Source organism: Phallusia mammillata, chromosome 1, assembly GCF_965637545.1.
Source record: "Phallusia mammillata chromosome 1, kaPhaMamm4.hap1.1, whole genome shotgun sequence".
Lineage (NCBI taxonomy): Eukaryota > Metazoa > Chordata > Ascidiacea > Phlebobranchia > Ascidiidae > Phallusia > Phallusia mammillata.
The window spans coordinates 8,510,498-8,538,255 of NC_137252.1; the positions used below are offsets into that span (position 1 = coordinate 8,510,498).

General features: G+C 39.6%; 4 protein-coding genes across 8 annotated transcripts in view; 3 read left to right on the forward strand and 1 right to left on the reverse strand.

The window, feature by feature from the left end:
* Window positions 1-171: 171 nt before the first annotated feature.
* LOC145227989 (CLK4-associating serine/arginine rich protein-like) lies at window positions 172-14,969 on the reverse strand. Of its 4 annotated transcripts, none has more exons than XR_013860020.1 (12): window positions 14,755-14,969; window positions 14,490-14,596; window positions 14,288-14,419; window positions 13,876-14,081; window positions 12,982-13,250; window positions 12,808-12,871; window positions 12,146-12,266; window positions 11,748-11,927; window positions 10,813-10,968; window positions 10,107-10,230; window positions 397-1,361; window positions 172-338 (listed from the first exon to the last, which is right to left on the reverse strand). XR_013860020.1 is itself a non-coding variant. In XM_080092964.1 (12 exons), exons 1-12 carry the CDS (start codon window positions 14,878-14,880, stop codon window positions 299-301), a joined length of 1,650 nt encoding a protein of 549 aa, XP_079949090.1. In that variant the 5' UTR covers window positions 14,881-14,969; the 3' UTR covers window positions 172-298. The 4 variants fall into 4 exon arrangements, 3 of the variants coding, with proteins under 3 accessions (XP_079949090.1, XP_079949096.1, XP_079949082.1); XM_080092964.1 differs by having other exon boundaries at window positions 1,234-1,361; window positions 12,982-13,247; XM_080092970.1 differs by having other exon boundaries at window positions 1,234-1,361; window positions 11,748-11,915.
* Window positions 1,790-9,499, forward strand: LOC145235921 (uncharacterized). Its single transcript, XM_080099617.1, has 4 exons — window positions 1,790-2,234; window positions 2,297-2,365; window positions 2,784-8,986; window positions 9,152-9,499. Exon 3 carries the CDS (start codon window positions 2,794-2,796, stop codon window positions 8,668-8,670), a length of 5,877 nt encoding a protein of 1,958 aa, XP_079955743.1. The 5' UTR covers window positions 1,790-2,234; window positions 2,297-2,365; window positions 2,784-2,793; the 3' UTR covers window positions 8,671-8,986; window positions 9,152-9,499.
* A 364-nt stretch (window positions 14,970-15,333) lies between the features above and the next one.
* LOC145228062 (kynurenine formamidase-like) lies at window positions 15,334-18,548 on the forward strand. Of its 2 annotated transcripts, XM_080093051.1 has the most exons (8): window positions 15,340-15,616; window positions 15,683-15,869; window positions 16,725-16,773; window positions 16,845-16,930; window positions 17,361-17,628; window positions 17,961-18,102; window positions 18,182-18,286; window positions 18,353-18,548. In XM_080093051.1, exons 1-8 carry the CDS (start codon window positions 15,599-15,601, stop codon window positions 18,365-18,367), a joined length of 870 nt encoding a protein of 289 aa, XP_079949177.1. In that variant the 5' UTR covers window positions 15,340-15,598; the 3' UTR covers window positions 18,368-18,548. The 2 variants fall into 2 exon arrangements, with proteins under 2 accessions (XP_079949170.1, XP_079949177.1); XM_080093044.1 differs by having other exon boundaries at window positions 15,334-15,616; window positions 18,182-18,548.
* A 2,407-nt stretch (window positions 18,549-20,955) lies between these two features.
* The window catches only part of LOC145224857 (uncharacterized), an 81,724-nt gene continuing 74,921 nt past the window's right edge, over window positions 20,956-27,758 (forward strand). Inside the window, exons 1-10 of the mRNA XM_080091494.1 lie at window positions 20,956-21,094; window positions 21,275-21,347; window positions 22,524-22,605; window positions 23,274-23,490; window positions 23,809-23,982; window positions 24,553-24,718; window positions 25,388-25,509; window positions 25,939-26,049; window positions 26,582-26,656; window positions 27,229-27,363. Coding sequence (XP_079947620.1) covers window positions 21,025-21,094; window positions 21,275-21,347; window positions 22,524-22,605; window positions 23,274-23,490; window positions 23,809-23,982; window positions 24,553-24,718; window positions 25,388-25,509; window positions 25,939-26,049; window positions 26,582-26,656; window positions 27,229-27,363 — 1,225 coding nt within the window. The 5' untranslated portion in view covers window positions 20,956-21,024. The remainder of the gene's footprint in view (window positions 21,095-21,274; window positions 21,348-22,523; window positions 22,606-23,273; window positions 23,491-23,808; window positions 23,983-24,552; window positions 24,719-25,387; window positions 25,510-25,938; window positions 26,050-26,581; window positions 26,657-27,228; window positions 27,364-27,758) is intronic.

Genomic DNA, 27,758 nt, shown 5'->3' on the forward strand with positions numbered 1-27,758 from the left:
CGTCAGTTTGTTTTTGTTTCCAAGGAACTGCTTTGCACAGACATGGTAGCGTAACAATACCACATCACCTGGCTTTAAAGTGCGGTAATATGATACCAAATCTCTCATCTGGCTACTGACGCTTGTTGTGCAGTACATTCGAAAGAGAAAGATGAATAATAGACACAAACCTTTGCGACGGACGATTTTTATTGTTCGAAGTTGACTTGTAACGTATAACAATTTAATAAACACCTCAACTACATATCTGGTAAACCTTTGAATAGTCGACGCGCTGACGAGAGCGGTATCAGAATGGCTAGTAGTATGCACTTCGGTAGCTTCGTATTGGCGAGTCCCTAAAAAACATAAAATGATATATTTAAATGTAAAAATTCAAATATAACAAAATGGTACGTTATGGTTTTAATAATATCCGACCAAAATGCTACAGGTGAAGGTCTTCGAATCTAGCATCTAGGTCAGAGCTCTTCAACCGGGGGTTCCGCGGAACCCTAGGGTTCCGTGATCTTTAAGAGTTGCACAGGGAGTAGCAATTCGAACACGAATGATTCATAGTATCATTGTTTTGAACAGCAATGCTCGCCTGTGCAATATTGTTAACCTTTGTTACACCATTGATCAATTGTGACGTAATAAACACAACCTTGTAACACTCTAGCTAAGTTGCGAGATTAATGTAGAAACGACCGATCCAAATAACACGGCAATGCGTTTCAGTTAACCGTTTAATTCAAGTCAACCTTTGTGATGTGCGTTGGATGTGTATGCATCTCTTTTCTTTGATGTAGCCTACTTGTGTTGCATTGATTAAAATTTCATGGGGGTTCCGCAAAGTTTGACAAAATACCTTAAGGGTTCCGCGTCACTAAAAAGGTTGAAGAGCACTGATCTAGGTTTAATGATAATAAGCGATAATAATCGTGCGCAATAAGAGTCAGTCTTACTTTCTACAAACCGTTTGTTTTAGGCTGGTTGTTAGTTGTTACCGTTAATCAAACAATATGAGAGAAAAGGTAATTTCCGTAGAACCGACATTGGCAATAAATTTAAAATTCCAAAATGACTTTCAAACTATGTGTTCACTTTAATAAGACTCTAAAAACAAATTTCTATTTCCCATTAAACGCAGCACGCTTTTATTGAGGCATAAACTGATGGTTGTGCTGCCGCGAGTCCAGTCTGTAAAGGTAAAATATAGATCTTATCAAATATAGAACCAAGCTCTATCACATTTCGATTCTGCCATCTTCCTTCTTACGCATCTTTCGCGTCATCTCACGTAATTCTTCCTCGCGATCGAGCTGCTCCTGGTAAGCCTTGGCCCGTTTGTCAGCCGTTGCCACCCTGTCCGCTTTTAACTGAATCACAACACAATTTACACTGTTAGAAATATGCAAAGATTTCTTGTTTGAACCATAACTGCTATAGTAACTATATTTAGTTTTACAAATTTGGTTAGTGGTTTTGTTGTATTTGCGTAGGCTATAGCTGCACAAGTTAAAACATATAAACTTTGTAATGCAAAAAGAGTACCTATATCCGAAATACATTACATAGATATTACAATGTAAAAAATACAGGCAAATGTTTGAGCCAAAACTCATGCATAATTTCAAATTTTAAACAGGATTTCGTTTTGTTGTATTTGTGTCGTAAGTTTTACAATCAAAATTATCCAAAACAAACACGACTGCTCAAACAAAAACACCCTTAGTCAGTCAAAGGAAACAATTAAATTTAAAGATCTATAGAGAGACTTCAGAAACTCTGAAGTCACTTTGTTACATCTTATTTGCCAGTAATTGCAGATTTCTATTGATTTCCGCATTTCCTCAGTACAACTTGTGTTGTAATCTATGGCGTTGTGTGACGTAATAATCGGCTGCCAGTTTTGTGTGATAACGCAACGTGGTTCAGTTCTTTTTCGTTGCTGACTTTCGTGGAGCACGGTGCTGCGTCGGTTGAATTAGAAAAGGCTATTTATTGTCGTGTTGACGATTATTGGTGAGTCACTTTGTACATATGTGTTTAATGACTCCAAAATGTGAATTATTGTAATGAATGTGAACTTAACCGCAATGACCTAATATGTCATTCGCTTTGTAATAGTTGTACTGTACGTGTAATTGGGTTTAGACAAGGTGCTTAAGTTGCATTTTGTTTACGCAGTATTTCTGTTTTATCTTCACGTGAAGCGTGACTTATTCTGTACTGTCGCCCAACATAGCTTGGTAAGAACTGTGTGTGACGTCATAAAGGCGCAGTGTGGTGATATATGTTATTGTATGTTTAGGTGTGTACCAGTAATTGATGCGAGTTGAATACCCGTGCTATTTACTCTCTCCGGTTACCACAACAGTTGGTAAGATTTGTGCTATATTTCTGCATTTAAAGCGCAGTGTGTTAATGTCATGCTTTATGCAGAAACCGATTCCGATACGTTTCCTATACGTTTCCTATTCGTTTTCATCGTCCTACATTCAAAGAATTCGCCTAATAAGATCAGCAAAACATCTATCTGTGTGGACTGGTTGTTGGAGGCTATTAGGAATCGCGTTTCAATTCTCTCCTCGTGTGACGTTCCGCGCTATAACCGGGGCGCGTTCACGGGACGTTACATGAAAGTTTCAACTGTGTGTTGAAGACAATTGCAGTTGAAATCAAGTTTCAACTGCTTCCTGAAAGAAAGTTTCAACTGTTCGTTGAACAGAACAATACAGTTGAAATCAAGCTTCAACTGTGTGTTGGAGACAAGTTTAACTGTTTGTTAAATATTTAAGCGGTTCAAAGATGAGTCAATCAAACGTCACGACTCCTGATGCGGTCGCTGATTGTCGTCGACGTCTCAGTGAACAATACCTAGTCGCCGAGTACCTGATGAAGGACCACCACAACAAACAGATGCTCGAGACGGTATTGGTTGCGCTTGAACATCTTTTTGTCGATGCTGTTGCTGCCTACGAGGCGCATCCTGATCTTGCCGAAGAACTAGCAAGCGTGAGAAAAAACAAGACCGAATTCGATGACCGTGTTTCCCACTGGGTTCGTGACGTAAATTCTTTATCTAGCAATGTTTTACCTATTGACGTAGCTAGTCCGAGTGGAAGCGGTGATAAGAGTCCAAAGGACAACGACTCGTTCTGCGGACGAAGTAGGCGCTCGAGTTCTTCGACTAACAGTAGAACTAGAGTTAAAGTAACGACACAGCTCGCGCGTCTTGCTATTCAACAGACTGCGCAGAAGCAGGAGCTGGTCAGGCAAACGGAAATACTACGCGCAGAAGAAGACAGACGACGGGCCGAAGAAGAAATCCGTCGTGCTGAAGAAGAACGGCGCCAAAGGGATAAAATAGAAATGTTGGAACTGCAGCACCAGCTACAAGCCGCAGAGGTTGAAGAGAAGGTTTGGGACGAGATGTCAGGAAATACGGAGTACGTGACGGTGAAGGAAGGTTCTGGTGAATCGACCACGCCTCCCCTGGAGGAGCCGCTCGGGGATCAACGTCGTGTGTTGTTCACGTCACCGCCTGTCACGTCGCGGAGAAGCCCTCCTGACCAGCGGTATGTGGTTGACTATGTTGCTCCGTCAGAGCCCCTGTCCCAATATGCGCCTAAATTTAAATCTTCGGTCGATGAGAAAGGTTCTTACGCCGCAACAAACCCAATTGTAAATAATTCTTGTATATATGGTTCAGTCAAGCCAACTGGCGTGCATGACAATGAGATTGCATCACTTGTAAAGCACATAAACAGACCGAAGCCTAAAGTTCTCGTTTTTGATGGCAATCCAATGGACTATTGGAAGTTTGTCCGCAATTTTGATTCTCGTATCGACGACAAGGTCGACGACGACGGTGCCAAATTGTCGTATTTGGCGCAGCATTGTGATGGCAGGGCCCGTAAATTGATTGAACACTGCTTTAGACTAAAGGAAAACGGGTACCAACAAGCGAGACAGTTACTGTACGACCACTTTGGCAAGTCACACATAATCGCTCATGCATGTGTGAGGTGTGTTGTAAACGGTCCAGAATTGCGACCGAACGATGCTGCTGGTTTAAGCGAGTTTGCGCAGTCGCTGCGCGATTGTTTACTTACACTTTCAGACATTGACGAGCATTCCGAGATGAATAATTACCCCACGTTGATTGCTGTTGTGAATCGTCTACCGTTTAAGATGCAGGAGGCTTGGAAACGGCGTGTTGAGAAAATCCTCAGAGATACTGGCCGTGAACCTTTGTTTGAGCATCTTGTGGACTTTGTGGAAACTGAGGATCGGATTGCAAATTCGTTGTTCAGCCGCATGCTCGACGAGCACCGCAACGAAGCTAAGAAGGCGAAAGGTAAAAGTAGTCATGTAAAGGCTTCCAGTCATGTCGTTGTAAGCGAACAAGAATTTAGGCCGAAGGCTCGTACCGGACCTTCCCACCTTCCCACTACCCCGTTGTGCCAGTGCTGTTCGAGAAACCACGTGCTTGCTAAGTGCGAGGAATTTAAATCCCTACCTTACCGCGATCGTCTGCGCGTCACCCGGCGCCGTAGACTCTGTGATAATTGTTTCAGATTTGGGCACTTTGCCACTAAGTGCAACAGCCCCAAAGCGTGTACCGTGAGGAACTGCAATGAAGCCCATCACACCTTATTGCATCCGCCAGAGAAGAGAGAGGACGAGTCTCCTGTCAAAGGACCTGCGCCGGAACGGACAGTTTGTTCGGTTGTGTCGGCGATTGGAAAGGACTGTCATGCTTCCTCTGGTAGACAGAGCGTCAACCTGATGATGGTTGCGGTCAAAGTCCGTGCTAACGGTAGGACTGTTGATACTTACGCTCTTTTAGATACTGGCTCGGGCATTACTTTGTGCGACAAAAAACTGACAGATAAGCTTGGGCTGCAAGGTGAACCTAGCGACGTGACGCTTAAAACGGTCAACGGAGACAGTCGCAGGCGCAAGGGCAAAAGAGTAAATCTTACTGTTGCTTCGCTCGATGGCTCCACAAATGTGGATCTTCCAGAGGTGTTTGCCGTTGATTGTCTGCCTATTACCGCCAACAAGTTTCCCAGAAAGACGGAATTGGATGCGTTTCCACATCTTAGAGACCTGTCATTTCCACAGGTAGATTGCAGTGAAGCTTTGCTACTCATCGGGCTGGACGTTCCAGAGGCATTTCTCGTGCAAGAGGTACGAAAGGGAAAACCGAAGCAACCTGTTGCATTTAGAGTTCCACTGGGATGGGCATTGGCAGGACCTGTCTCCAACAAGTCACCTGATTTGTTTTCCGTCAACTTTACTCAAGTTGCCAATGATTCGCTGCACGAGAAGTTAGAGCGAATGTGGAAGACCGACTTTCAAGATACTAACGCCGACGCGATGCCTATGTCGCGTGAAGACCGGTACGTCTTAGATAAAATGAAAACCAGTGTGCAATTCAAGCAGGGTCATTATGAGTTGCCGTTGCCATGGCGCCCGAATGCACAACCGCTTCGGTGCAACCGGGACATGGCACTAAATCGTTTGGGTTCTTTGGAACGTCGCATGAGACGCGACGCCGTGCTACGCGATGCGTATACAAAGACGGTACAGGGTTACATAGCTAAGGGCTATGCCGAAGAAGTTCCAGATAAGGAACAGTCTGCAGAGGTAGTATGGTACCTGCCGCATCACCCCGTTACAAATCCACACAAGCCCGGGAAAGTGCGGGTAGTTTTTGACTGTGCTGCCAAATACCGCGACCAGTCGTTGAATGATGCTTTACTCCAGGGTCCGGATCTAACCAATTCGTTAGTAGGAGTTCTTTCAAGGTTCCGAATGGAAAAGGTAGCTCTTGTGGCCGACGTGGAGGCCATGTTTCATCAGATCCGTGTGAAGCCGACAGATTGTGATGCACTTCGGTTCTTGTGGTGGCCCGATGGCGATGTGTCGAAGAAGCCCACCGCACACAGGATGCTTGTTCATTTGTTTGGAGCAACTTCTTCCCCTTCCTGTGCGAGTTTTTGTCTTAAACAAGCCGCTGATGATTTGCGAAGCGAATTTCCAAAGGAAGTCGTCGAGACGGTAGAAAAGAATTTCTACGTTGACGACTGTTTAAAATCCGTGTCGACTGAAGCAGAAGCAGTTCAGTTGGTCAAAGGTATCTGTGCACTTCTCAAGAAGAAGGGATTTCGGCTGACCAAGTGGCTTAGCAACAGCGAGCGAGTTCTCGCGTCTATTGATGAAGAGGAACGGGCTAAATCGGTGAAGGAGCTGGACGTGGATGGTTCCTCCTGCGAGAGGGTACTTGGTGTTCGATGGAACGTTTCGTCGGACGAGTTCGGTTTCAATGTCGATGTAAAGCAGCCTACAGCCTACACCAGAAGGACAATCCTGTCGGTGGTAAGTTCCTTATACGATCCTCTTGGCTTTGCAGCGCCTGTGATCGTGGTGGCCAAGACTATGCAAAGAGATCTCTGCAGAAAGCAGCTGGGATGGGATGACGTTCTTTCCGATGAAGACTCCGAATCGTGGGCAAAATGGTTGCAGCAACTACCGCGGTTAGGAGACGTCGTTCTACCAAGATGCGTGAAGCCCCACGATTTTGGTAAGGTGCGAAAAACGGAATTGCACCATTTTGCAGATGCGTCATCTACAGCTTACGGTGCGGTGACCTATCTGAGGCTGGTAGACGAGCGAGGACGCATTCACTGCTCGTTTGTAATAGGCAAGGCACGCGTTGCACCCCTGAAGACATGTTCGATTCCCCGCTTGGAGTTGACGGCGGCCGTTGTTGCAGCGAAGTTGGATCAACTTGTAAGAAAGGAGCTGCAACTGGACGAATGCCAATCCGTGTTCTGGACGGATTCGACTGCGGTTCTTCAAAGTATTCGCAACTGCAATAAGCGCTTTCCAGTGTTTGTTGCAAATCGCTTGGCCAAAATCGAGGATGTTTCCCGGCCTAGTCAATGGAGACACGTCAGCACCAAGGTAAATCCAGCGGACGAGGCGTCTCGTGGACTCAGTGTGAATAAATTCCTTAGGTCCAGCCGATGGCTTACTGGACCCCAGTTTCTCTGGGAGCAAGAAGATGGATGGCCTACCTGTCCGGACTTGTCGTCATTGCCAATCGAATTTCTTTTGTTAAAGAAAGAAACTCAAACCGTTTGTCTGGTCGCCAGCGAATCCGCTACGGATCGACTCATTGCCAGATACTCATCACTCAATCGGCTGAAAAGGGCTGTAAGCTGGTTGCTCAGATTCAAATCGATGTTGATGTCAAGGAGGTTTCCTGCCAAGTATCAAGCACCTACTGGGCAACTGACCGTTGTTGAACTCAAGGCTGCCGAGCTTGAGATTGTAAAGTATGTGCAGAGACGAAGTTTCCCAGACGTTATGGCTGCGATGTCAAAGGCCAAAGGCGAACCTGTTCGTTTACCAAAGAAAAAGAGGGTTCTTGGAAAGCTTAACCCAATTCTTGTCAATGGAGTTATGAGAGTTGGTGGAAGGCTCGAGCGTGCATGTGTCGAGTTTGATGTGAAGCATCCGATGATTCTTCCATACGACCATCGATTTACAGACCTGGTGATTATGCAGCAGCATGACGAGGTTGGCCATTCTGGAATGGGACACACATGGTCGTCTCTCAGGCAACGCTACTGGATCATCAAAGGAGGGGTAGCGGTTCGTCGTGTTCTCGGCAAGTGTGTTTCCTGTCGACGAAGAAATGGCTCTCTGGGCAAACAGATGATGGCAGACCTTCCTGCTGCGAGACTGCAGGCCAATAAGCCGCCGTTCTCAGTGGTCGGTGTCGACTACTTTGGACCTTTCCTTGTGAAGCAAGGACGAAGTGAGGTAAAGAGGTACGGGTGCATCTTTAGCTGTTTCTCCACCAGGGCCGCGCACATCGAGATAGCGCATTCACTGTCTACGGACTCCTTTATCGGAGCTCTCCGACGTTTCATCGGTCGTCGAGGACGACCAGACCAGATCTACAGCGACAACGGCACAAACTTCGTTGGAGCTGAGCGCATCCTGCGCGAAGAGCTGAACAGGTGGAATCAAAGGCAGATCTACAAATATCTGCAACAACGTGATATTGCGTGGAGCTTCAATCCTCCCACTGCCAGCCACATGGGTGGGGTTTGGGAGCGAATGATACGCTCTGTGCGCAAAATTCTCAACGCTCTGCTTTCGGAGCAGACATTGTCCGATGAGAAATTGATGACGCTGATGGTGGAGGTCGAGGCCATCCTGAACTCTCGTCCCTTGGTTCCGGTGACGTTCGATTCGAAGGATGAGGAGCCCCTTACACCAAATCACCTACTGCTGCAACGTGCAGCGCCGAATATGTCCCCTGGACTGTTTACGGGGAAGGACTGTTTCCATCGTAACCGTTGGCGCCAAGTACAATACTTGGCCGACCAATTTTGGCGGCGATGGTCGCGCGAGTACCTGCCGACGCTAATGCCCAGATCGAAGTGGGCAAATGGACATTCTAATTTCACGGTCGGCGACATTGTGCTTGTAGCGGATGATAATCAGCCTAGGAGCAAATGGCTTCTGGGTCGCGTGACCGATGTGCTTCCTGATCGGAAGGGAGTAGTGCGTCAGGTGATCGTCAAGACTCACACTGGAGCACTCAGACGCCCAATTGCAAAATTGTGCTTGCTATGCCGCAACGACGCGATGCGTGATTAGTTGTGTTTTTTTTTTGTGTTCGCAATTACTGCCGATGTTTGTGTGTTGTGTTGTAAATGTACTCTTTGGATTCGTACATTGTGGGGGGGTATGTTACATCTTATTTGCCAGTAATTGCAGATTTCTATTGATTTCCGCATTTCCTCAGTACAACTTGTGTTGTAATCTATGGCGTTGTGTGACGTAATAATCGGCTGCCAGTTTTGTGTGATAACGCAACGTGGTTCAGTTCTTTTTCGTTGCTGACTTTCGTGGAGCACGGTGCTGCGTCGGTTGAATTAGAAAAGGCTATTTATTGTCGTGTTGACGATTATTGGTGAGTCACTTTGTACATATGTGTTTAATGACTCCAAAATGTGAATTATTGTAATGAATGTGAACTTAACCGCAATGACCTAATATGTCATTCGCTTTGTAATAGTTGTACTGTACGTGTAATTGGGTTTAGACAAGGTGCTTAAGTTGCATTTTGTTTACGCAGTATTTCTGTTTTATCTTCACGTGAAGCGTGACTTATTCTGTACTGTCGCCCAACATAGCTTGGTAAGAACTGTGTGTGACGTCATAAAGGCGCAGTGTGGTGATATATGTTATTGTATGTTTAGGTGTGTACCAGTAATTGATGCGAGTTGAATACCCGTGCTATTTACTCTCTCCGGTTACCACAACAGTTGGTAAGATTTGTGCTATATTTCTGCATTTAAAGCGCAGTGTGTTAATGTCATGCTTTATGCAGAAACCGATTCCGATACGTTTCCTATACGTTTCCTATTCGTTTTCATCGTCCTACATTCAAAGAATTCGCCTAATAAGATCAGCAAAACATCTATCTGTGTGGACTGGTTGTTGGAGGCTATTAGGAATCGCGTTTCAATTCTCTCCTCGTGTGACGTTCCGCGCTATAACCGGGGCGCGTTCACGGGACGTTACACACTTGTTTAAATGCAATTTATTATCTGCTGTGAACAAAATATCGTAGGCCTACCATACGACCTCCAAAAAGAGGACGTATGGTAGGCCTACGATAGAATAATCTGTAACAAACGCTTGTTACCCTTCAATTAAACAAACTATAACCGAATTTGAGCGAATCTTTGAGTCATTGAACAACCAAGTTAAGGATCCACGGGTCTAGGGGAGTGTTATCCAAGAAAAGTAACAAATAGAATCCCCATACATTACAAGGGAACCCGTGTACCGAACCGGGCAACGTCAAACTGTACGGTGTTAATATTTTTATTACCCTTACGTGAGACATTAACCGCACCCCAAGCACGTACGACCCGCCCTGAAAGCAAATACCGTCGTTTATGACCAAACAAAGAGAACCGTTACCTACGTTAGGGAATATCTCACAATAAATCGTGTCAGTTTACACTTATAGTGTACTTTAGTAAGAAATGGCCATAAGTTTTTACGCATCAAACCAAACTGACCTGTTTTTTGAGAGCTCGTTGCATTTTAATTTTCAAACGTTCCTGTGGTGTCATTTTTTTTGTCTGACTTGTTGGTGTTTGGGGTGTCGTAGTCGACTTAACGTTTGCGTAAGCCCTTTCGCGGCTGAAAACAAACACAAAAATGCAGCATGAAACCAAAATATGCTACATATAGCTCAACGTAGTTTCATCAAGACAATGTTATAGCATTCATAGCATTTATAAGCAACGGTTTTCCGCAAGAAAACAATAAAATTTAACCATTTTTGGCACTAAGATTGTCATTTTTCTGTGTGATTTCGACGGATTTAACTGTGTGACGACAGCAAGTACAAATCGTGAAAAAGTTTTTTTAAATTTTTTTTTTAGGAAGTATGTGACAGAACTGATCTGTGAGACTGCGACACACGCCTTTATTCACGTTAACTTCAATGGGTATGTTATTTTCTCAAGTTGCACCAGGGTGGGAGTTAATAACGCATGGTATTTGAAATGTGAGAGTATAAGCCCATAAAGGTTATCTTAGACCAGATTATAGCGTATGTTTACAAACAAACCCACACCCAAACCCGAATAGCTTTTTCAATTGCGCCATGTACAGTTTAAGCACCACTGCATTATTAGATCATGAAAAAATGCAATTAAGTTCTGTCAGCCAAACTTTAAGCTGAACAACGCAAAGTTTTAACATTCTGATGAATTTTACCCTCGTGATCTTGAGCGACTGCGGCGACTTGGCTCTGGTGACCTCGAGTGGCGACTTCTCGATCTGGAACGCGACCGGTGGTGGCGCTCGCGAGACCTGGAACGTCGGTAGTGTCGGTCTCGCTCCGACGATCTGCGTCTGCTGCCTCGATCGTACCTGAAATAAACGGTGATTTACAATTGCTATTTTTGAGATTGCAAAACGCGGGTGGTACTAAATACTAGGGATGCGCCGAGCCGAGCCAGAACCCGAGTACTCGGTACCGAGCATCGCTGTTTTTGATGCTCGGTGCTCGGCCGAGTAGTTGCACAAACTGACCCGAGCATTAAATTTGCATATCCATGCCTTGCTAACATAAGTAACTAGTGTTCGAAAGGGTGTCTATGAACAAAAACAAATGATTTTTCAAATGTATTAGATTGTGGAAAAACGTCTACTTCTGAGGCCTGTAACAGCTTAATACACCGCTGGTGACGTAAGAGGCCTTGTAGAGCTAAAACGTAGAAAGGGGATTTTTTGTGACGTCATAATGCACCGAGAGTGCACGGCCGAGCACCGAGCATTAACGTGAGATGCTCGGTGCTCGACCAAACAGAACACTTGCAATTTTGGCACATCCCTACTAAATACCGCATGGTATTCCGCTTAGAACACAAAATGGTGTGTGAAAGTGAGAATACAAGCCGCAACATGAGTGAATTTGACCAGATTTTAGTATTATTTTAATTACAAACCCTCACTCGAATAGCTCTGACCGTCAGCGCTTCAAAAGTCAAAATTTGATTTTCGTAAAAACATATTCAAGTCCTTCACAACTTCCTGCCGTGTGAGAACATGCGGGCATATGCGGTATACCATGCGGTATATAGTACCACCGGTACAACACATTAGCTGGTCTTGTCTACGTTTTTAGCTAAATTACACAGAAAACCAACCTGCGACTATATTCCCTTGACCTTGACCGTGATCGACGGCGGTCCGGTGACCTTGATCGGCGGGAACGTGAACTTGACCTACTTCTTCGCGTGGTCTTTGTTATATGAGCTTGGGCAGGAGACTTTTTCTTGGCGTCGCGGTTTGACGGTGTTGAAGCGGCTTTGTCACTGAACAAGACCCTTATTGAAAACTTTTAATTTAAACGTTTTGCACAGGCTACAGTACTGCAGCAACAAAAAGCTACCACTGCCACATAGGAACAAGAATATCTACAGTCTCCACATTTGATAATGGCCATCCACAACCAAAAGCATGTATACCACCAAGTAAAGTTACAAAGACTTGCAAATAGGCGCTGAAAAAGTTTCAACTAAAAAAAGACAGCCTAGGAACCGACTTGCTGTTTTCCCCAAAACTAGTGATAAACTCAATCTGGCCACTGCTTTCTCCAGCTGATGTGCTTTTCCTTCTTGGTCGTTCATCTTCTGAACTCGATGATGAAGAACCATCATCTGAACCTGCACAGAGAAACATCGGTAAGTGGAAAACTCATCTATAACACTCCATCAAAGACACATAAACAGAGCATAAAAATCTCATTCCAGGGTTTATATATCCCAAAAAACATTTTACATGTTTTGAACCATGGCCTTGGCATCTACATGATTTTGCCATTGAATGTTGATAGTGGCAATAAAAATGTAATAAAGGAAGCTAAAAGTGACTGTTGAAGACAATTAACTGTTGTATGAAAATTGTTTTATTAAGAAAAAAGTTCAATGCTCCATTTGCCAAACAACACAAAGGTGCAACAGATTGATGTTTGATAGCCAAACAGGCGAAAGAAATAAAAATTATTTCAGTCATTTTGGGCTAGTTTTGATATGTCAAGTGGGACTTTTAGAGAATTTGACCTGGTAACACTCATGAGAACCAGTAAACAAACCACTGTATGTCATTACATACAATAGTTCTGCATTCATCAATTTCAACAACAAACTTAGGGCTTTTTCATTTTCACATAATAGACTTATGCATTTTGTTGCTTTTCTGTCTTACCTGATTCACTTTCACTTGCATCAGCTTCATGTAAAATGTAGCTCAAAGGACCGATGGTTCTGTTCTGTAACAGTAAGATGTAATATTATATTGTTGTTCATTGATCAAATGATCAACAAAAGGAGTTAGGACCCATAACCATAATTCACAAATGAACAAAAAGCAGTCTTTTACTTTGAGCCTGTTATCTTTTAATAATCTCCTTTCACGTCTTGATTTCTTTCCAGCCATTTTTGCTTTTTCATGCTCAAGTGCCTTTGCTTTGTCCATTTTATCTTGTAAATTTTGGTCCGTCTTAAGGGAATTTGTAAAATCATGAATGTAGAGTCCATATTCAAATGACAAGTTCTCCAGGTCAGCCAAGGCAGCGGCGTTAAGTTCATTCACAGATGGTACATCTTCAAGTTCATTTAGAAAATCTTCATCAGACCATTCATCTTCTTCTGTCAAATAAAATGGTTTATTGTCAATGCAAATTCATTACACCAAGTAAAATCATCATGTATGAGCTGTACTTGAAAACCAAAATTAAAATTTACATTATCCATGTTATACAACTTAAATACATATGCACCACAACCATGCAATAATAAAAAATGCTATACATATTTGTATATTAAACTTTAAAATACAATACCGCAATCCGTTACTTTGCGGATAAAGACTAATGAACTAGATCTAAATTTTAATTCAGAATACACATTTCGTGTTTTCGCTGCACTGTGATGTGCTTGCATTTAATTCTGTTTTCCTTCTGTTTATCATGCACTGTACTACGTGCATTGAGTGTGATTTACGCCTACTTGATGAAGGCAACCTGACAGGACGTCGAAACGTTGGAACAAAAATACTAATTGCCAGAAGAGCTCTATTAACTTGACACATTTAGTTATTCACCTGATTTTTGAATTAATGTGTTTTTTTCTTTATGTGCATTAATACTATTTTCCTGAAGACTAAAGGCACAACATAACATATTTCAAAAAATACTTTTCAACATATTGATAACATTACAGTGCCACAGGCCACATCTAAAACATTCTTAAGCCAACAATATTTGCCTCCCACCATCTTCATCTGGTTCAGGTGTAAACATTTTTTGACCAGACTTTCCTCTGGAACTAGAGCCTTCACCATCATAAGAATACGCTATAGTAGCTTTGCTTGATGCGAGCAACTGCTTTTTGGCCTCTGCCTCCTGTTTTTGGGCGGTGAGTTCAGGATAAGCTTCATTGATGTGTATTTGTTTCAGGTGTTGAGATTCAGAAACTCCCCTGTTGTATTAAAATTTGACCAAATAGATTATAAAACAACTAGAAACAGGAAAAAACATACTCCATTCAAGAAAGAAATATTTTTTTTAACCAGCACCAAACAATAACAAAAAACAAATAGAATAAAAATACCAACAACAACAAACTACCTCCAAGCATTTACTCACAGCATATCACAAAATGCAGGCATAAATACCGTAACAGACCTGTGTTTGTTGTATATTAGAATTCTATATCTTTCATACTGGCATTTTCTTTCCATTTTGTCTGTAGAAAAGTCAAAGTCTGGACTGGCTTTGATATCTTTGATCATGTCCAGATGGGCCCGAACATCAAATCTGCAAAACAATAAAATCAGGTTTAAATCACAATTGCAACTAGCTGAAAACAATTGTCAAACAGACATACCGGTCAATCATATTTGATTTATCTCCTTGCCATGGCATCATGTAGCTTTTGCTGTCACTAGCAACACCTCCTTCATCAATATGTAGTTTGCACTTCCTTCCATGAACCTGGAACATATAAAAGTAAATAAACCTAGTTTTACAGATATTTTTTATGACTTCTTTATGATTTACAATGCATTTTCTTTAATGATTTACAATGCAAAAGTTCACCTTAAAAATTTTTACTTTTGTTTTAAAGTTGAAAAGTTAAATTGTCATTTAACCTGCATAAATTTTGTTGGATCCTGTTTTATCTTCTCATAGTATTCCTGTCTTCTTTCAGCTCGCTTTCGGTAATCAACAATCACTTTACGAACAGCTTTTTCCTGTTTTCTTGCTTCATGCCACATTTTTTCGCCTGTTAGCTGCAAGAAGTTTACCAAGAAATAACAGACTTCTATAACACTGCCGGTCTGACAAGTAAATAATTTTAAAATTAAACTTAATGAAAATTAAAAGGCTCGTTAAGTCGTTGATAGGTGAAGCTGGTTAAGTTTTTTTTTTAAAAAAAGCGGTATGTGTGATAACGATTTTGCATTACAGTAGTCTTAATTCTAAAAGTCAGAACTAATAAAAGACATCATACACTGTGGTACCATCAAACATCGAATCAATACAACTTTTTCAGTAGTAGATTGACTAGAAGTCTAGAACTTGAACTGTGAAAGTGTGAATGCACTGCGTGTTTGTGTTGGTTCTTTCAAAGTTTGCAAAACCTAGTTATTTTCACAACAACTCGGTTATGCAGTGTTTACTGGTAAAACGAAAGATATAATAAACTATTGAAATTTTTTTCATAAATGTAGCACATTTTCCATTGTTACTGCTGATAGTCATTGACACTGAGTTCGTTGTTTTTCTTGTCACTTTACAAGTGATAGACTGGCGGTCAAGTACAGTGCTCCAAATTTGCAATCGGTTGTGCTCTGTTGCACTTGTCGCCATTCGTGTGCAAACAAATTGTCAGCTGCGTTTTTACATTGTTTGCACAGACGTACGAAACAGTGCAACAAGAGTGATAGAAAAGGAACATAAGGAAGTAACCCAAGCTTTAGTTTGGACAGTAAGATGGGAGACATATGTAGTGTAAGTAATAGGTTCCAACTTAATGTAGGCAACAATCTCAAATTATAAACTCGATGCCTTAAACAGGAAATGCCATCGTATTTTGCCAAGCGGGGAATTACAAACCAGGAGGTTATACAAGAATTTCTAGACACTTCAGAAACATACTCGCAAAAGGCCAGGGACATATGCGTTAAGTATCAACTTGACGTTCGTTACGGAAACGAGGAATGTCAAATCGTTGACATATTTTTCCCCAAGACATACACAGAAGGTTTGTATACTTGACTACATTGAAATTCAATAGATAGGGACAATTAACACATATAGGCTAAATTGTGGAGACAAAGGTGACTTCGAAGCGTTGCCTTTAACACATTCGAGGGCCCTTTCTCTTTACCGGATTCAGCTGCTGTGTTTTTACTGTTGTGAGTTGAGATGAGTTTATTTCGCTTGGTGAAAGAAAACATAGCGACACAATTGCACTAAAAATATCACCAAGTCGGGAAATAGCTGGGCGACGTTAAATTGTTGTTGATAGCAAAACAGTGAATTACACATTTGGTGGAAGATGGCTGAACGGGCTGCAGCTACACCGTATTATAAAGCGTTATGTGACTGGGGCTCACAAGAAAGTAAGATTGGCGCAGTGCGAGTAAACACGAGTGCATGGGGTGGAACGTTAGTGGAACCAGTCGAGGTGGCCGTAAAAGAACTAACCACCCGTGTTAGGGAAAGCCAGTGGGGTTCGGCAAGGGTTGTGCCCTACCTTTTTCCCTTTTTGTCGTATTTACAACCGACAAATTTTCGCAGCAATGGTTTTGATGTAACATTACGTTAAAGGTGCACGTGAACTAAATACGACACAAAAACAACGCAAAGCGTAGTTACGTTTCGCATCCAACTGCTCAAATCATTGACTTGAGGTTCAAAAATTTTGTTACGACTTTAAAAATAGCCTTCAACAAAAAGAGATGCAACGGTTACGTTTTTTCCCAAACAACCTTATGTAAAAGACAGACAAACTGTTGCATTTTCGTTTCAAGGTTAACATTTTGTTTCGCATATTGTTTGTTTGATTCATCGTGTCACATGTCTCTATTGGAAAATGTGTTGTTTTATCTTACAGAAACAAGTGTGGTGGTATTTTTTCACGGAGGGTATTGGCAAGAGGGCAGGTAAGTTACATCGACTAGCCTACTACTTTTTAACTGTAAAAGACATCAATTTAATTTATTTTATTCCTTAGTCCCAAAATGTGTCACTATGTGGAGATTCCAGTGACCGAATCTGGCAAAATCTGCATTTTTGTCGGAAAAACTCTAGCACCAAAATGTAAGTTACGGCTGTTCTGAAAAGCGCCTGTAAGCTTAATTCAGTGGTTCCCAACCGGTGGTATGCATGCTATATAGCGGTACACCACCACCTTCCTGGTCATATAGGAGAACACCTTTCGGTATTTATTTTCTTCCGCATTTTTGCACACAATTCGCTTAATCTGTCATAAAATGTTATAGTTACTTAAAACACCGCGTTGCATATTACTCGCTATGCTGGTGCAAAATTAGAACGCTAGTAACTTTTTGTGAACAAAAAAAATTGTCAATGTCGAAGCAAAAATATGATTTACAAAATATTGCGTCATATGACGTTTGGCCTCGCATTAATCGGTTAATAGAGTGACACGCGGTCACAGAAAGGTCGGGAATCACAGTTACATCGATAGTTAGTTAATTAACCCTACTTTACTGGGGATGTTTTTTAGCGTCTATCACGAACATTGTGGATCAGTGCAAAAACGCAATGATGTTTATTGCCACCAAGTTTCCTAAGGCAAAAAGTCTAACCCTGAGCGGCCATTCAAGCGGGGGTCACGAATGCGCCATGGTGGCATCTCTGGACTGGCAAGAGATTGATCCCAACATGCAGAAATATTTTGAGGAGAAACTTAAGCGAGTCGTGTTGCTGTGCGGAGTTTTTGAACTTACCCATCTAATCGACACAGAAACGGGTGTTCCACTTAAATTAACGAGGTAATTATGTCACTGAAGCACAAAGTGTCGTTTTGGTGCAAGTTTTCAATAGCCTATGTCACGTTTTATGGGTGTTTCAGTATTGGCTCGAAATCTTGTTTTTTTTAATTCGGCGGAACCAAAATTTTATACTAAATGCGATAATTGTTTACAGTTTAACAAGACACCAAATGAACTGTCTTAATTTTGTAAAGTGAGAAATAAATCCTGTATTAATTTCTTGTGATTTGCTCAGACAACACGCTAAACTAACAAAATAAAATTGGAATTTTTTACCCTTGTTGAAGTTTTTCGGTCGAAACAAAAATACTCACTGATGTGCACTTTTACAGAGAAGAAGCAATCAAGAACAGTCCTATCGAGCTTGTAGAACAGATGGCGAAAAACTGTCAAACATTTCAAACGGATGTCATACTTTTAACTGCGGAAAACGATGCACCAACAATCAGAAAATGGAACGACAGCTACAACAAAGTAAGCTCTATCAGTTAATAAAAGCTAAAACCACCTTGAAAACTTATATTAAAATTGTTCAACATGAACGACTATTTAGGCTCTGAAGGCACAAAAAGTCGATACAACTTTCATTGAGGTTCCGAATTTTGACCACTTTAACTTTATTACGGCTTTTCATGATCCGAACTTCGAATATAGCAAGGTATGGGATCGTTGTAATTCTTGTGTTGTAATTGGACGATTGACTGTCGAATATGTTATTTTTCAGGTCTTGTGTGCGTAATTGGGTGTTTGGAGACAATTAATTCAGCGTTTTTTTTCTCCCGTCCATAAAACTGCCTGAATTTAGGGAATGTTGTATTTTTTTTAATTGTACATACACGGTTTGGTAAACAAACTCATTGGAGTCTATAGCCTGCTATCAAGCTTACACAGGCGTAGCAGAAAAAAAAACATTTGAATAGCACCGAGAGAACATTTTATATTTACTGCATACATTGTAGTTCAGTTCATACAGTTACGACGCAAAGTCATCAACAGCAAAAAGTTTTGCATTTCTTTAGAAAAACCCCACAGATGTTTCTCCCTGCGGCCTTGCAACAAACTGATCCAATCATGCAGAAATATTTTGAGGTTATTCTCCAGCTATTCGTGTTCCTGTGTCTAGTTTTTTAACTTAACTCACCGAATGGGTGCAGATTAGTGATGTCGCGGACAGAAATTTTGGGATTTTTGTTCGCACCGCAAAATTTCAAGCTGTTCGCAAACTGCACCCTAACTGCAAATTTTGAAAAAAATTGGTTGACACTGCAGTGCACTGCACCACGTATAATATTGAACTATAAAGCCCTACATCAGCTCTTAAATCTGCATTGCAAACATAGCTACAAGTTTGCATGAAAAGGTCAAACAGCAACAGTTTCACAAAATCATAAATTCCAAGCACACTTGAACAATACAACACAAACCAACAACAAAATACAACACCCACTCTTCTAAAAACTAACAATAATTGAGTTTTAGATTCCGGACATAACTGATTGTGTCTTTTATGACAGAAAAACGTAACAAATCTGTGTACATATTGTCGATGTTTTTTCAAAGCAAAAGTCATTAAATAAGTTGCGCGGTCTGCGGCATCGACGCGGCATAAAAAGTTTTTCGACCCGCTGCAGTACGTTCAAAATTACCCCAAAAATTTACGCGGCCGCCTAAGCGGCGCGGTTGACACCACTAGTACAGATGCTCTGACTAACGTAAAAAGATATTATCAAACCCATGCAAATTATAACACACAACAAAAAAGAACGATTAGGCATAACTTGCCGTGGACTATCTGCAAAGCATTCCCGCGCTTTTCACTCGAAGAGTAAAAGTTACTTTTGCCGAAACAAAGCTATTTTGAACAAACCAGTGGAGCACTTTGAGCAGATCGAAACAATTGCCACTAGCCTATATTGAAACGGAAAACGTAGGCTACTATTAGTCCTTGAAAAGGATTTTGCCATCTTTTTAAAATGGAACGGCAAATATAGGCTACAGGCGAAACTATAAAGCTATTTTATCAATAAGTTTTTTTAACCGTTGACAAAATAGACTTGATAAATAAAGGCAGATTGCACAATGTCGCACTGCAGTAAATTCTAAAAAAGGTAACTTTTATTCTATATAGTTCTGCTAAATAACGGTTTGTCCAAACTTCTGAAGCATATGGGCTGTATGGCCTTTTGCTGTCAGGTGATCGTGCGTTTAGAACAGAAAGTGGTAGGCTATTGTGACACGTCGTCATGGAACTCTCGCGCACACCATCATGCACAGCACCGTTAAAGGGTCAAAGGTTAGAGAAGACTATATGCAGACGCAGAACGAACTAGTTTTGCGATGTTCAGACGTGGACGGAAAGAAAACTCGTATAATGCATCATACTGGGGGAGGATCGAGATAGATGGAAGAAGGTGGCAAACTCATCAAAGTGCCCGAACGGTCCCAGGACTACGGGAACGACTTGACTTCTGCCTACCAATCACTTCTCTGCTTTGCGTAGTTACACCTATGGGCGAAAATATTTACCACGTATTAATTGCGATGACTGAAATGCTGACTGACTTCTGATAAAAATTACCGCGGTAGTCAGAAAATGACTTGATTACCAGGGGGCGCTATAAAGCCAAAACTTGGTGAGGAGAAATGGACTGTACGTTTCTAGAGTTACAAAGAACGCTAGATGCCCGCGCATTTCAACATGCGCTTTCTTGCAACCATACTAACAGTATGTGGGTCGCAGCTAACATGTCGTAAACAGCGTGAGACTTTTGTTTGTATTTGCTTGTCTGAAAATAAACAACGGTTCAATTCAGTTCAGTATATTTGAATTGGATTACATATTTTAGGCTTGAACGTCAAATAGACTTTAAGGCTTGTTATACTGCGACCAAAGCAAATGATAAATATGTTAGACAAGATTTTAGGCAGATAGTGTGGTACGGATTTTACCAACGTAGCAAGCTTTTTACTCTGCCAAACGGTGCATAATTGAAATGAATGACAATACTTCTGTTTCAAGAACACAGAACACTGAAGAAATCAGAAAACGAAAATTGAGTGTTACAAAAAGGTTTTCAAAAATGCAGAGTAGTATGCTTTTGCTAACATATAAGCCAATATCAGCCTGTGATTTTTGCTAAAGCTTATCCTGCACAATCTACATTTTCTATTTATTATATTTCTGTTTAGATTTGTTAATGGCCATCATGTGGTGGGTTATTAAACATTTTGCATGCTGTATTTGAACTATGGGTTGATTGCAGTTATTAATTTGTGTGATTGGTGGTAAAACTGGTTCAAACTGTTTTGCATTCATATTTCAGACAATTCATAGTGAATGAAATATAGTTTATTTATTTATTATTTTTGTAAAAGTGGAATTGAAATGAATATGAGATGAGGAAAACTTCTGTGCTTTGTTTTGTTTTGGCAACTTTTCTTGTTCTGCTTGTCAAAACTACCCCAGGTAATCTTATTCATTCTCAAATTGTTGTCATTGTTTACATGTTCAAGAATTTTTGTATTACTGACAGTTAATTTATGTTTTACATGCTTAAAAAGAAACCCAATTGTTTATTGAAGTTTTGATAATTATTTCAATGATTTTTATCTTTTTGTCATTTTTATTTTTTGTGGCTTTGTTTAGGACAAGTTACATGCCCTGATGGAACATACTATCATGACAACTGCACATGTGCTCCTTGCCCAACTGGCTATTAGTAAGTGTTTAAAACATATTTTTATGACAATGAAAGTATAATGTTACTGATAAATGATATATACTAATTTTGCCAAACCTAACACTATTAAAAGACCTTTTTGATTGGTACCTTGGCGTATTTGTATTTGTAAATAGTTCCTTTGTTTGTATGATTTCTAAGACTACCGGCTAAACAAAAGTCAACACCAGCGTTTTATCAATAACGACTCTTGACTCTTGCCTTTTGTGTTTGGGATACTGCTTGTTTGCTTTGTCAAGAGTGTTCAATGTGTGCTAGACAGCATATGGTGTTTGCCAGCGTAGCATTTCCAGAAATCATCAGTAATCCTCATTCCTTTGTTAAATCTTGTTTCACCATTGAGTTTAATTGAAACCCTTTGTATCTACGATTTCTTAGACTTGGTTATAAGACCCTTCTGGTTTTTTGTAACATAATCCCACTGTGAATGTATTGGATTTCTTTGTTATGTCTGATAAACAATACTGGTAGTTTCCAAGAAAAAACAATAAGTTGCTCTTGTGTTTATTACAAAAACTTATGTCTCTTCGGAAAATGTTATTTTAATCATAGGTAATTGGCACAAAAATTTAAAAGTTAAAAAACCCTGAAATTGTCTTCCAATAACAGTTTTATGTAATAAACATTTTCCTCCTAAATAGTGAATTAGTGGTCAAACCCACCACCAGCATAATATAAAGCAATGTTGTTAGTCAGTTCAAATATTTACATGGAGTTGAATGACGCGCCATTGCGTATATCATTGAATTGTGATGGCTTTGTCGTAGCAACTTGTGATTGTTTTATCCTTTTATCGCCTGTCTCAGTAAAACATGTTGTTTGCTGATTCCCAGACAGGCCATAACTTGCTCTATTCTGTAGTGGCAACCTAAATCTTTGTTGACTTTATGACTTTTAACATTGCCTGTTTCAAATCCTATTTATTTTCAAATCACATAGTGATAAACCCACAATTTCAGGTGGGTTTTCACACCATTTCAAAACATTTACCATTTTAGTATAAATAAAGTATAAATATTTCAAGACAGGCTAAATCGTTAATATACAAATATCTGACTGCCATATCGCACCTTGAGATCTATGCATTAGGTAAACGTTTTTAAATTTTAGTGCACCAACTAAAATTTCTTTTTTTACAATTCCTTTTTTGCTCAGTTGTCAAAGTGGAGCGCAAACTGCTTGTGACAGTGGGACATTTAACAATCAATTAAACCAATCAAATAGTACTGCCTGTACGGTAAGTGTATTATGATAATTTTGTTTTCTGTCAAAGTGTAACATAGACCATTATAGTTATTACTTTACAAATACATCTGGGCCTTGTTGTCTGATTTTGAAAAAATCTAAAACCTATTCTGTAATTGTTTCCTAAAAAAGATAGATCTTACTAAACGTTTCTGGGTATATCAAGTTGGGCTTTTTTATGCTGATATAACTCCCACCAAACCAAAAAAATTCCTAGCCGTAATGTTTTTAATTTTTTTTATTACAGCTCATAAAAACTTCACACTACTGTTGTTTGTGTAGTTTTTATAAGTGATACATCGGATCCACCTCAAGAGGTGGTGAATCCATTTTTGACACTCAAAACATAGAATATTCTGACAAATGGCTTGTGTTTTCTAGACACATCAATTATCTACTTTTTAAATTGGCAAAATTAAACGTTTGGGCATTAATTTCAAAAACTAAAAAAGTCCAGTTTAGGCTAACTTTTCAAAACAATGTTTGGCCAAAACAGAAACACAGGCAAAACAGTATATATATTCTGCCAAACTGATCTAGCCGACCCAAACTTCGGTGCATCACTATCCACTAGGTTTTATGTCACCACAACATCAGCTTAAATCACATGAATATGGTTCTGATCTAAAGTGGAAACCTTTTACCCCTTTTGCTCTATAGACCTGCCCTGGAGGTACTTACAGTAATACTACAGGAACTACAGAATGCTTGGACTGCCCTGCTGGATTTTTCTGTGATACTGGGGGTATCAACCAATGTGCCATTGGCCAGTATTCGTATGGAAAGCAAACCAATTGCGAAATATGTCCCCCTGGGTATCAATGCTCAGATCGAACATCACCAACTGCTTGCACAACTGGAGAATATAGTATTGGAGGTGTGTTTTAAATTATGTTAACTCTTATGTTTTTATGAAATAGTTTACCTTTTTTAAATATATACCGCAACAAAAGTTTAATACTATAGCAGCACAGAAACATTACCACACTCATATTTTGTCAAAAACTGAAATGTATAGTTTATCTGACTTGTTTGCATGTGGAGTCAATTATTGCCTGGTCTTATGTTATAAAAGCTAACAACAGTCAAAAAATATAAACCAGCACTGCAATGACATATTTTTTACCTTTAATAAAGAAATGAACACAGTAACACTGGGAAGAAATTTAATTAAATCTATACAACTATGTTTTAGGCAAAGACACATGTGATCCTTGTCCTGGTGGAAGTGAATGTCCAGGCAGAGATAGAGCAGTTGCATGTGAACCGGGATTTTACAGTCCTTTAGGAGATGACCAGTGTCGTTCATGTGATGCAGGTTCATATTCTGCATCAAGTGGTCAAGATTTATGCTCCTCCTGTCCAGCAGGTATTGAAATTTGACTGTATTATGTTTTTAGTTATTTGCCTATTTTTTGGTAAACGTTATCATCCATCATTTTTTTGTAAAGTTTTATTTATTTGTAAACAAACTATATGTGATTCAACTTTTGGTGGATTCTCCACTGAGCCTGGGTGGCTCGGTTGGTAAAGTGTGAGTCCCGAAAAGACTCCTGTCATGGGTTTGAATTTTCAATGGGCCTGGCGTACTGTGACAAACTAAATACTAATAGATTCAAAAATTTATTAAAACATCAAATCATTCATCCTTATAAGTTCAACATAATATATTTTGCCTATGCATCGGTATTTAAAGGCAAGCAGAAAGATATCAATCCTAATTTGAATCAATTAGCATAAGGTTTAATGTAGTCTTCATCTATCAAGCAACCACCTAGAACATTCTAGTTCAAAGTATACTGTAAACCATATACTACTGTGTTTCCTGCAAAAAATATTACACTCTACATCAAATTTACACAACGATTTAACATTCAAGATGGCAGAGTTCAGAAAATAGGTAAAACAAGTGCTAACAGCGTTTTTTATTTACATACAGGTTCCAAATGTCCAGCTGGTTCATCAGCTGCAACACCATGTGATATGGGATACATTTCAGCAGCAAATCAAGGTAATTGCACCAAGTGTGCCACTGGAGAAGTTTCCTCTTCAGATCATCAGACATGTGACCCCTGTCCAGCTGGCCAATCATGTGGTGACCCAACGTATGTTGACTATGTTTCTTATTACCACATTAAAATAGAACGATGAAAAGTTTAATGATGAAAATAACAGCACAACTAGACCTAAAAAGCAAGATGCTTCATTATGCAATTCAACAACATAAACCCGAAATTAACATTGATTCTTAGTCAGTTCCTCTTTACAGATTTAAAACTTAAATGACTTATTGTGTATTTTTATGTGACATGTTGTCTTATTAGTGTGATGTTTGCTTAAAATTGCCGCATATTGTTGTAGTTGTTCTGCACCTGTTTGCCTTACTTCACACACATGCAGGTGGCTTATACCTCGCTTCTGCACACCGTTTTTTATCTGTCAATTTTATGCGACTTTTGCACCTTTTTATCATTACTTTACACGACTCAAGTGTATATAAATGAGTGTAACTAATGTGACTCTCCACAATACTGATGATGGCATGAACTTTTTTCATGCCATTATCAGTATTTTCCGAAAGTTTGAAAAATAAAGCATGTCGCTTTTTACTGCTATTTGGACCTATTTTTTAAGCATTAAGAATAGACCAATGCCATGTACTTTGTTGGACACCTTTTTGAGACTTTATGTTTCTGTAGTATTTGTCTCAAACCGATCGAAACTTGTGTTTTGATTTGTTCAATGCGGTGTATTTCGAATTTTTTTTTTTGCAGATTGCTCCCAGTGGACTGTTTGGATGGATACTACTCTTTGTTATCAGAAACTAGTTGTACGATTTGTCCTGGTGGAAGTTATTGCTCATTAACAACTGAAGCACCTAAACCATGTGACACTGGTATGAAACTGCAGCAAGAAACAAATATAAAACTAAGAAACACCATTAGGAATCATAAAGTTTGATTGGATTTGTATGTATTGGTACCAGTGGCAAATTATGTGCCCTTAGCCTTTTGCTTATGCCAATGGTTGGTATCAGTGGATTAAATTTATGTTCGAATACCACAGTGCTATCAGCAATCATGGTGCCTAACTATCATACAAATTTTTAATTGACAATTTTTAAGGTGGTTATTTATGTAACCCGAGCTTTTTTAAGGCGTTACCTTTTTTACGCAGATATTTTTGTTACCAAATAATCCGCTTTAGATTCCCCGATACATATGCGATTACCTAATATGCAACTACCCATATTTGTCTGTATTATGGTAATAGCCAATAAAATAAGTTGATACAGATCATTTGTAAATCATATGCTGTTTGACAGGCAAATTTTCAACTCAAGGACAGTTAAGCTGTACAACATGTCCTGGTGGTTCATCATGTTCTGACACAGGCATAACTCTTTGCCTTGCAGGAACTTACAGCCCGGATGCAGGTCAGCACACAAACTCATTTTTATACTTGTTGTGTCATGGGTGTAAAAACTATAATGTCATGGCTGTATTAATAATACTTTTATATATCGAAGTATTGGTTAGCTGAAACATTTTAGCCAATTACACATTTTGTGTGACATGTTTCTGAAAATATATATATAACTTTAAAATGTCATAAAAGAAAAATTCATGTGAGGAAACTTGTATGTATTTCTTTGAAATTGATAATCTTTTGTATTTTTCCTGAAGATCCCTGACCAACTGAAATAAGTAAATCCTCTTGTTTGTTGTCTTAGCATACAGCGATATATATGTTGCCAACCAAATATTTTCTATTTGTACTGATAAAGGAGGTTAAGTGGTATAAATGAGTTTAGTTACATAAATATATATGTTTTTTCAAACCTTCATTAGGGCAGGTCTTTTATTTTTAGCCATTTTCATGCCAATTTTTGTATTAACCATGTAGTGCACTCTATGGATAGAACTGATTTGACCACTATGAATTTGAAGCAAAGCTATTGTTTTCAGAAACCAGTTGCCTTCCCTGCCCTTCTGGAGATCAATGCCCAGCTGGAGCCATTTCTTCACAACCTTGCGCAGATGGTATGCTAATATACTACACAAGTGATTTTAAATTATACAATAAAATATGTGTTTGCTTGTGTTTAAGAACTAGACAATGAAAAAAAACTTGATAATGGCGAAATGCATGTAACATTTTGTTGTAGCACTGTTTTCAATGTTAATTGGGTGTCATAAGATTATATTGCTAACCAGATGCAAGTATAACCAATTTATTCTTACATAAGATCAAATGGTATAAATTCGTTTTTCATTTTTTATGGTTTTGACACAATTGCAAACGAGACCAATAAATGTGTCAAACTGTTTAACCAAGCCAAGGAAATCTGTCATAATTTACGACATGAGAGAAATAAAAAGGGTTGTTAGTTATGTTTAGTGAATGTAGACTTTTATTTCTAAAAGACTTTTATTTTAGAAATCTTTCTTGTCTTAGCCGAACTGTGGTAGTCCTTGTTTTTTAATCTGAAATAAATCAGTTTTGTCTAAAATTTAGTTCCTTTGAAACACATCTGCCAGAAAGTGGCTGTTTTAACAATATTTGTTAATGTTGTTCCTCTGTTTTTTACATATTACAACCATTTGATTTTCAGGAACATACAGTTTAAATGGGACAAGGTGCAAAACATGTGCTGCTGGTCATTATTGTGATGGTATACAAGAAAGAGAATGTGCAGCAGGAACATACAGTCCTGGTGGATTAGCTACATGCCTGCCATGTCCCACTAGTAAGAAAATTGGTTTAAAAGAATAGAAGAAGGGAACCCTGAGTGGTGTTAAGTGACCTGTTTGTAAAATTTACCGATATTGATATTGCTTTAAACGCCATTAAATGGAGAGATGCTTATTTTTTGAATCACATAAATATTGTTCAATTTAAACTTTTGTGTAATGGTTTGTTAGCTAGTTTGACAGTAATTTTAAAACAACTTTAGATTTATTAAGAAAATCAACCATACTGATATGTTTTTTTTATCGTTGTGGATTACCATCCCTAAAATAGGACACCTATTCCTAGATGTTTTTTGTTATTAGTTATGTTACTTTGTTTAAAAATGTGCGTTTGAACACCTACCGATAAATCAACGTTTTTTTGAGATACTCATTTTTTTTCTATGCTACC

Coding starts and splice junctions, on each gene's coding strand:
- LOC145235921 (XM_080099617.1), top strand. CDS start 2,794: ATGAGTCAATCAAACGTCACGACTCCTGATGCGGTCGCTGATTGTCGT.
- LOC145227989 (XM_080092956.1), bottom strand. CDS start 14,880: ATGTGGCATGAAGCAAGAAAACAGGAAAAAGCTGTTCGTAAAGTGATT. Junction 14,420..14,489: donor AAATCAAATATGATTGACCG/GTATGTCTGTTT, acceptor ATTGTTTTGCAG/ATTTGATGTTCGGGCCCATC. Junction 11,928..12,145: donor AGTTTTGGGGAAAACAGCAA/GTCGGTTCCTAG, acceptor GTTTTCAATAAG/GGTCTTGTTCAGTGACAAAG.
- LOC145228062 (XM_080093044.1), top strand. Junction 15,870..16,724: donor CCCCAAGACATACACAGAAG/GTTTGTATACTT, acceptor TTTATCTTACAG/AAACAAGTGTGGTGGTATTT. Junction 18,103..18,181: donor GGAACGACAGCTACAACAAA/GTAAGCTCTATC, acceptor ACGACTATTTAG/GCTCTGAAGGCACAAAAAGT.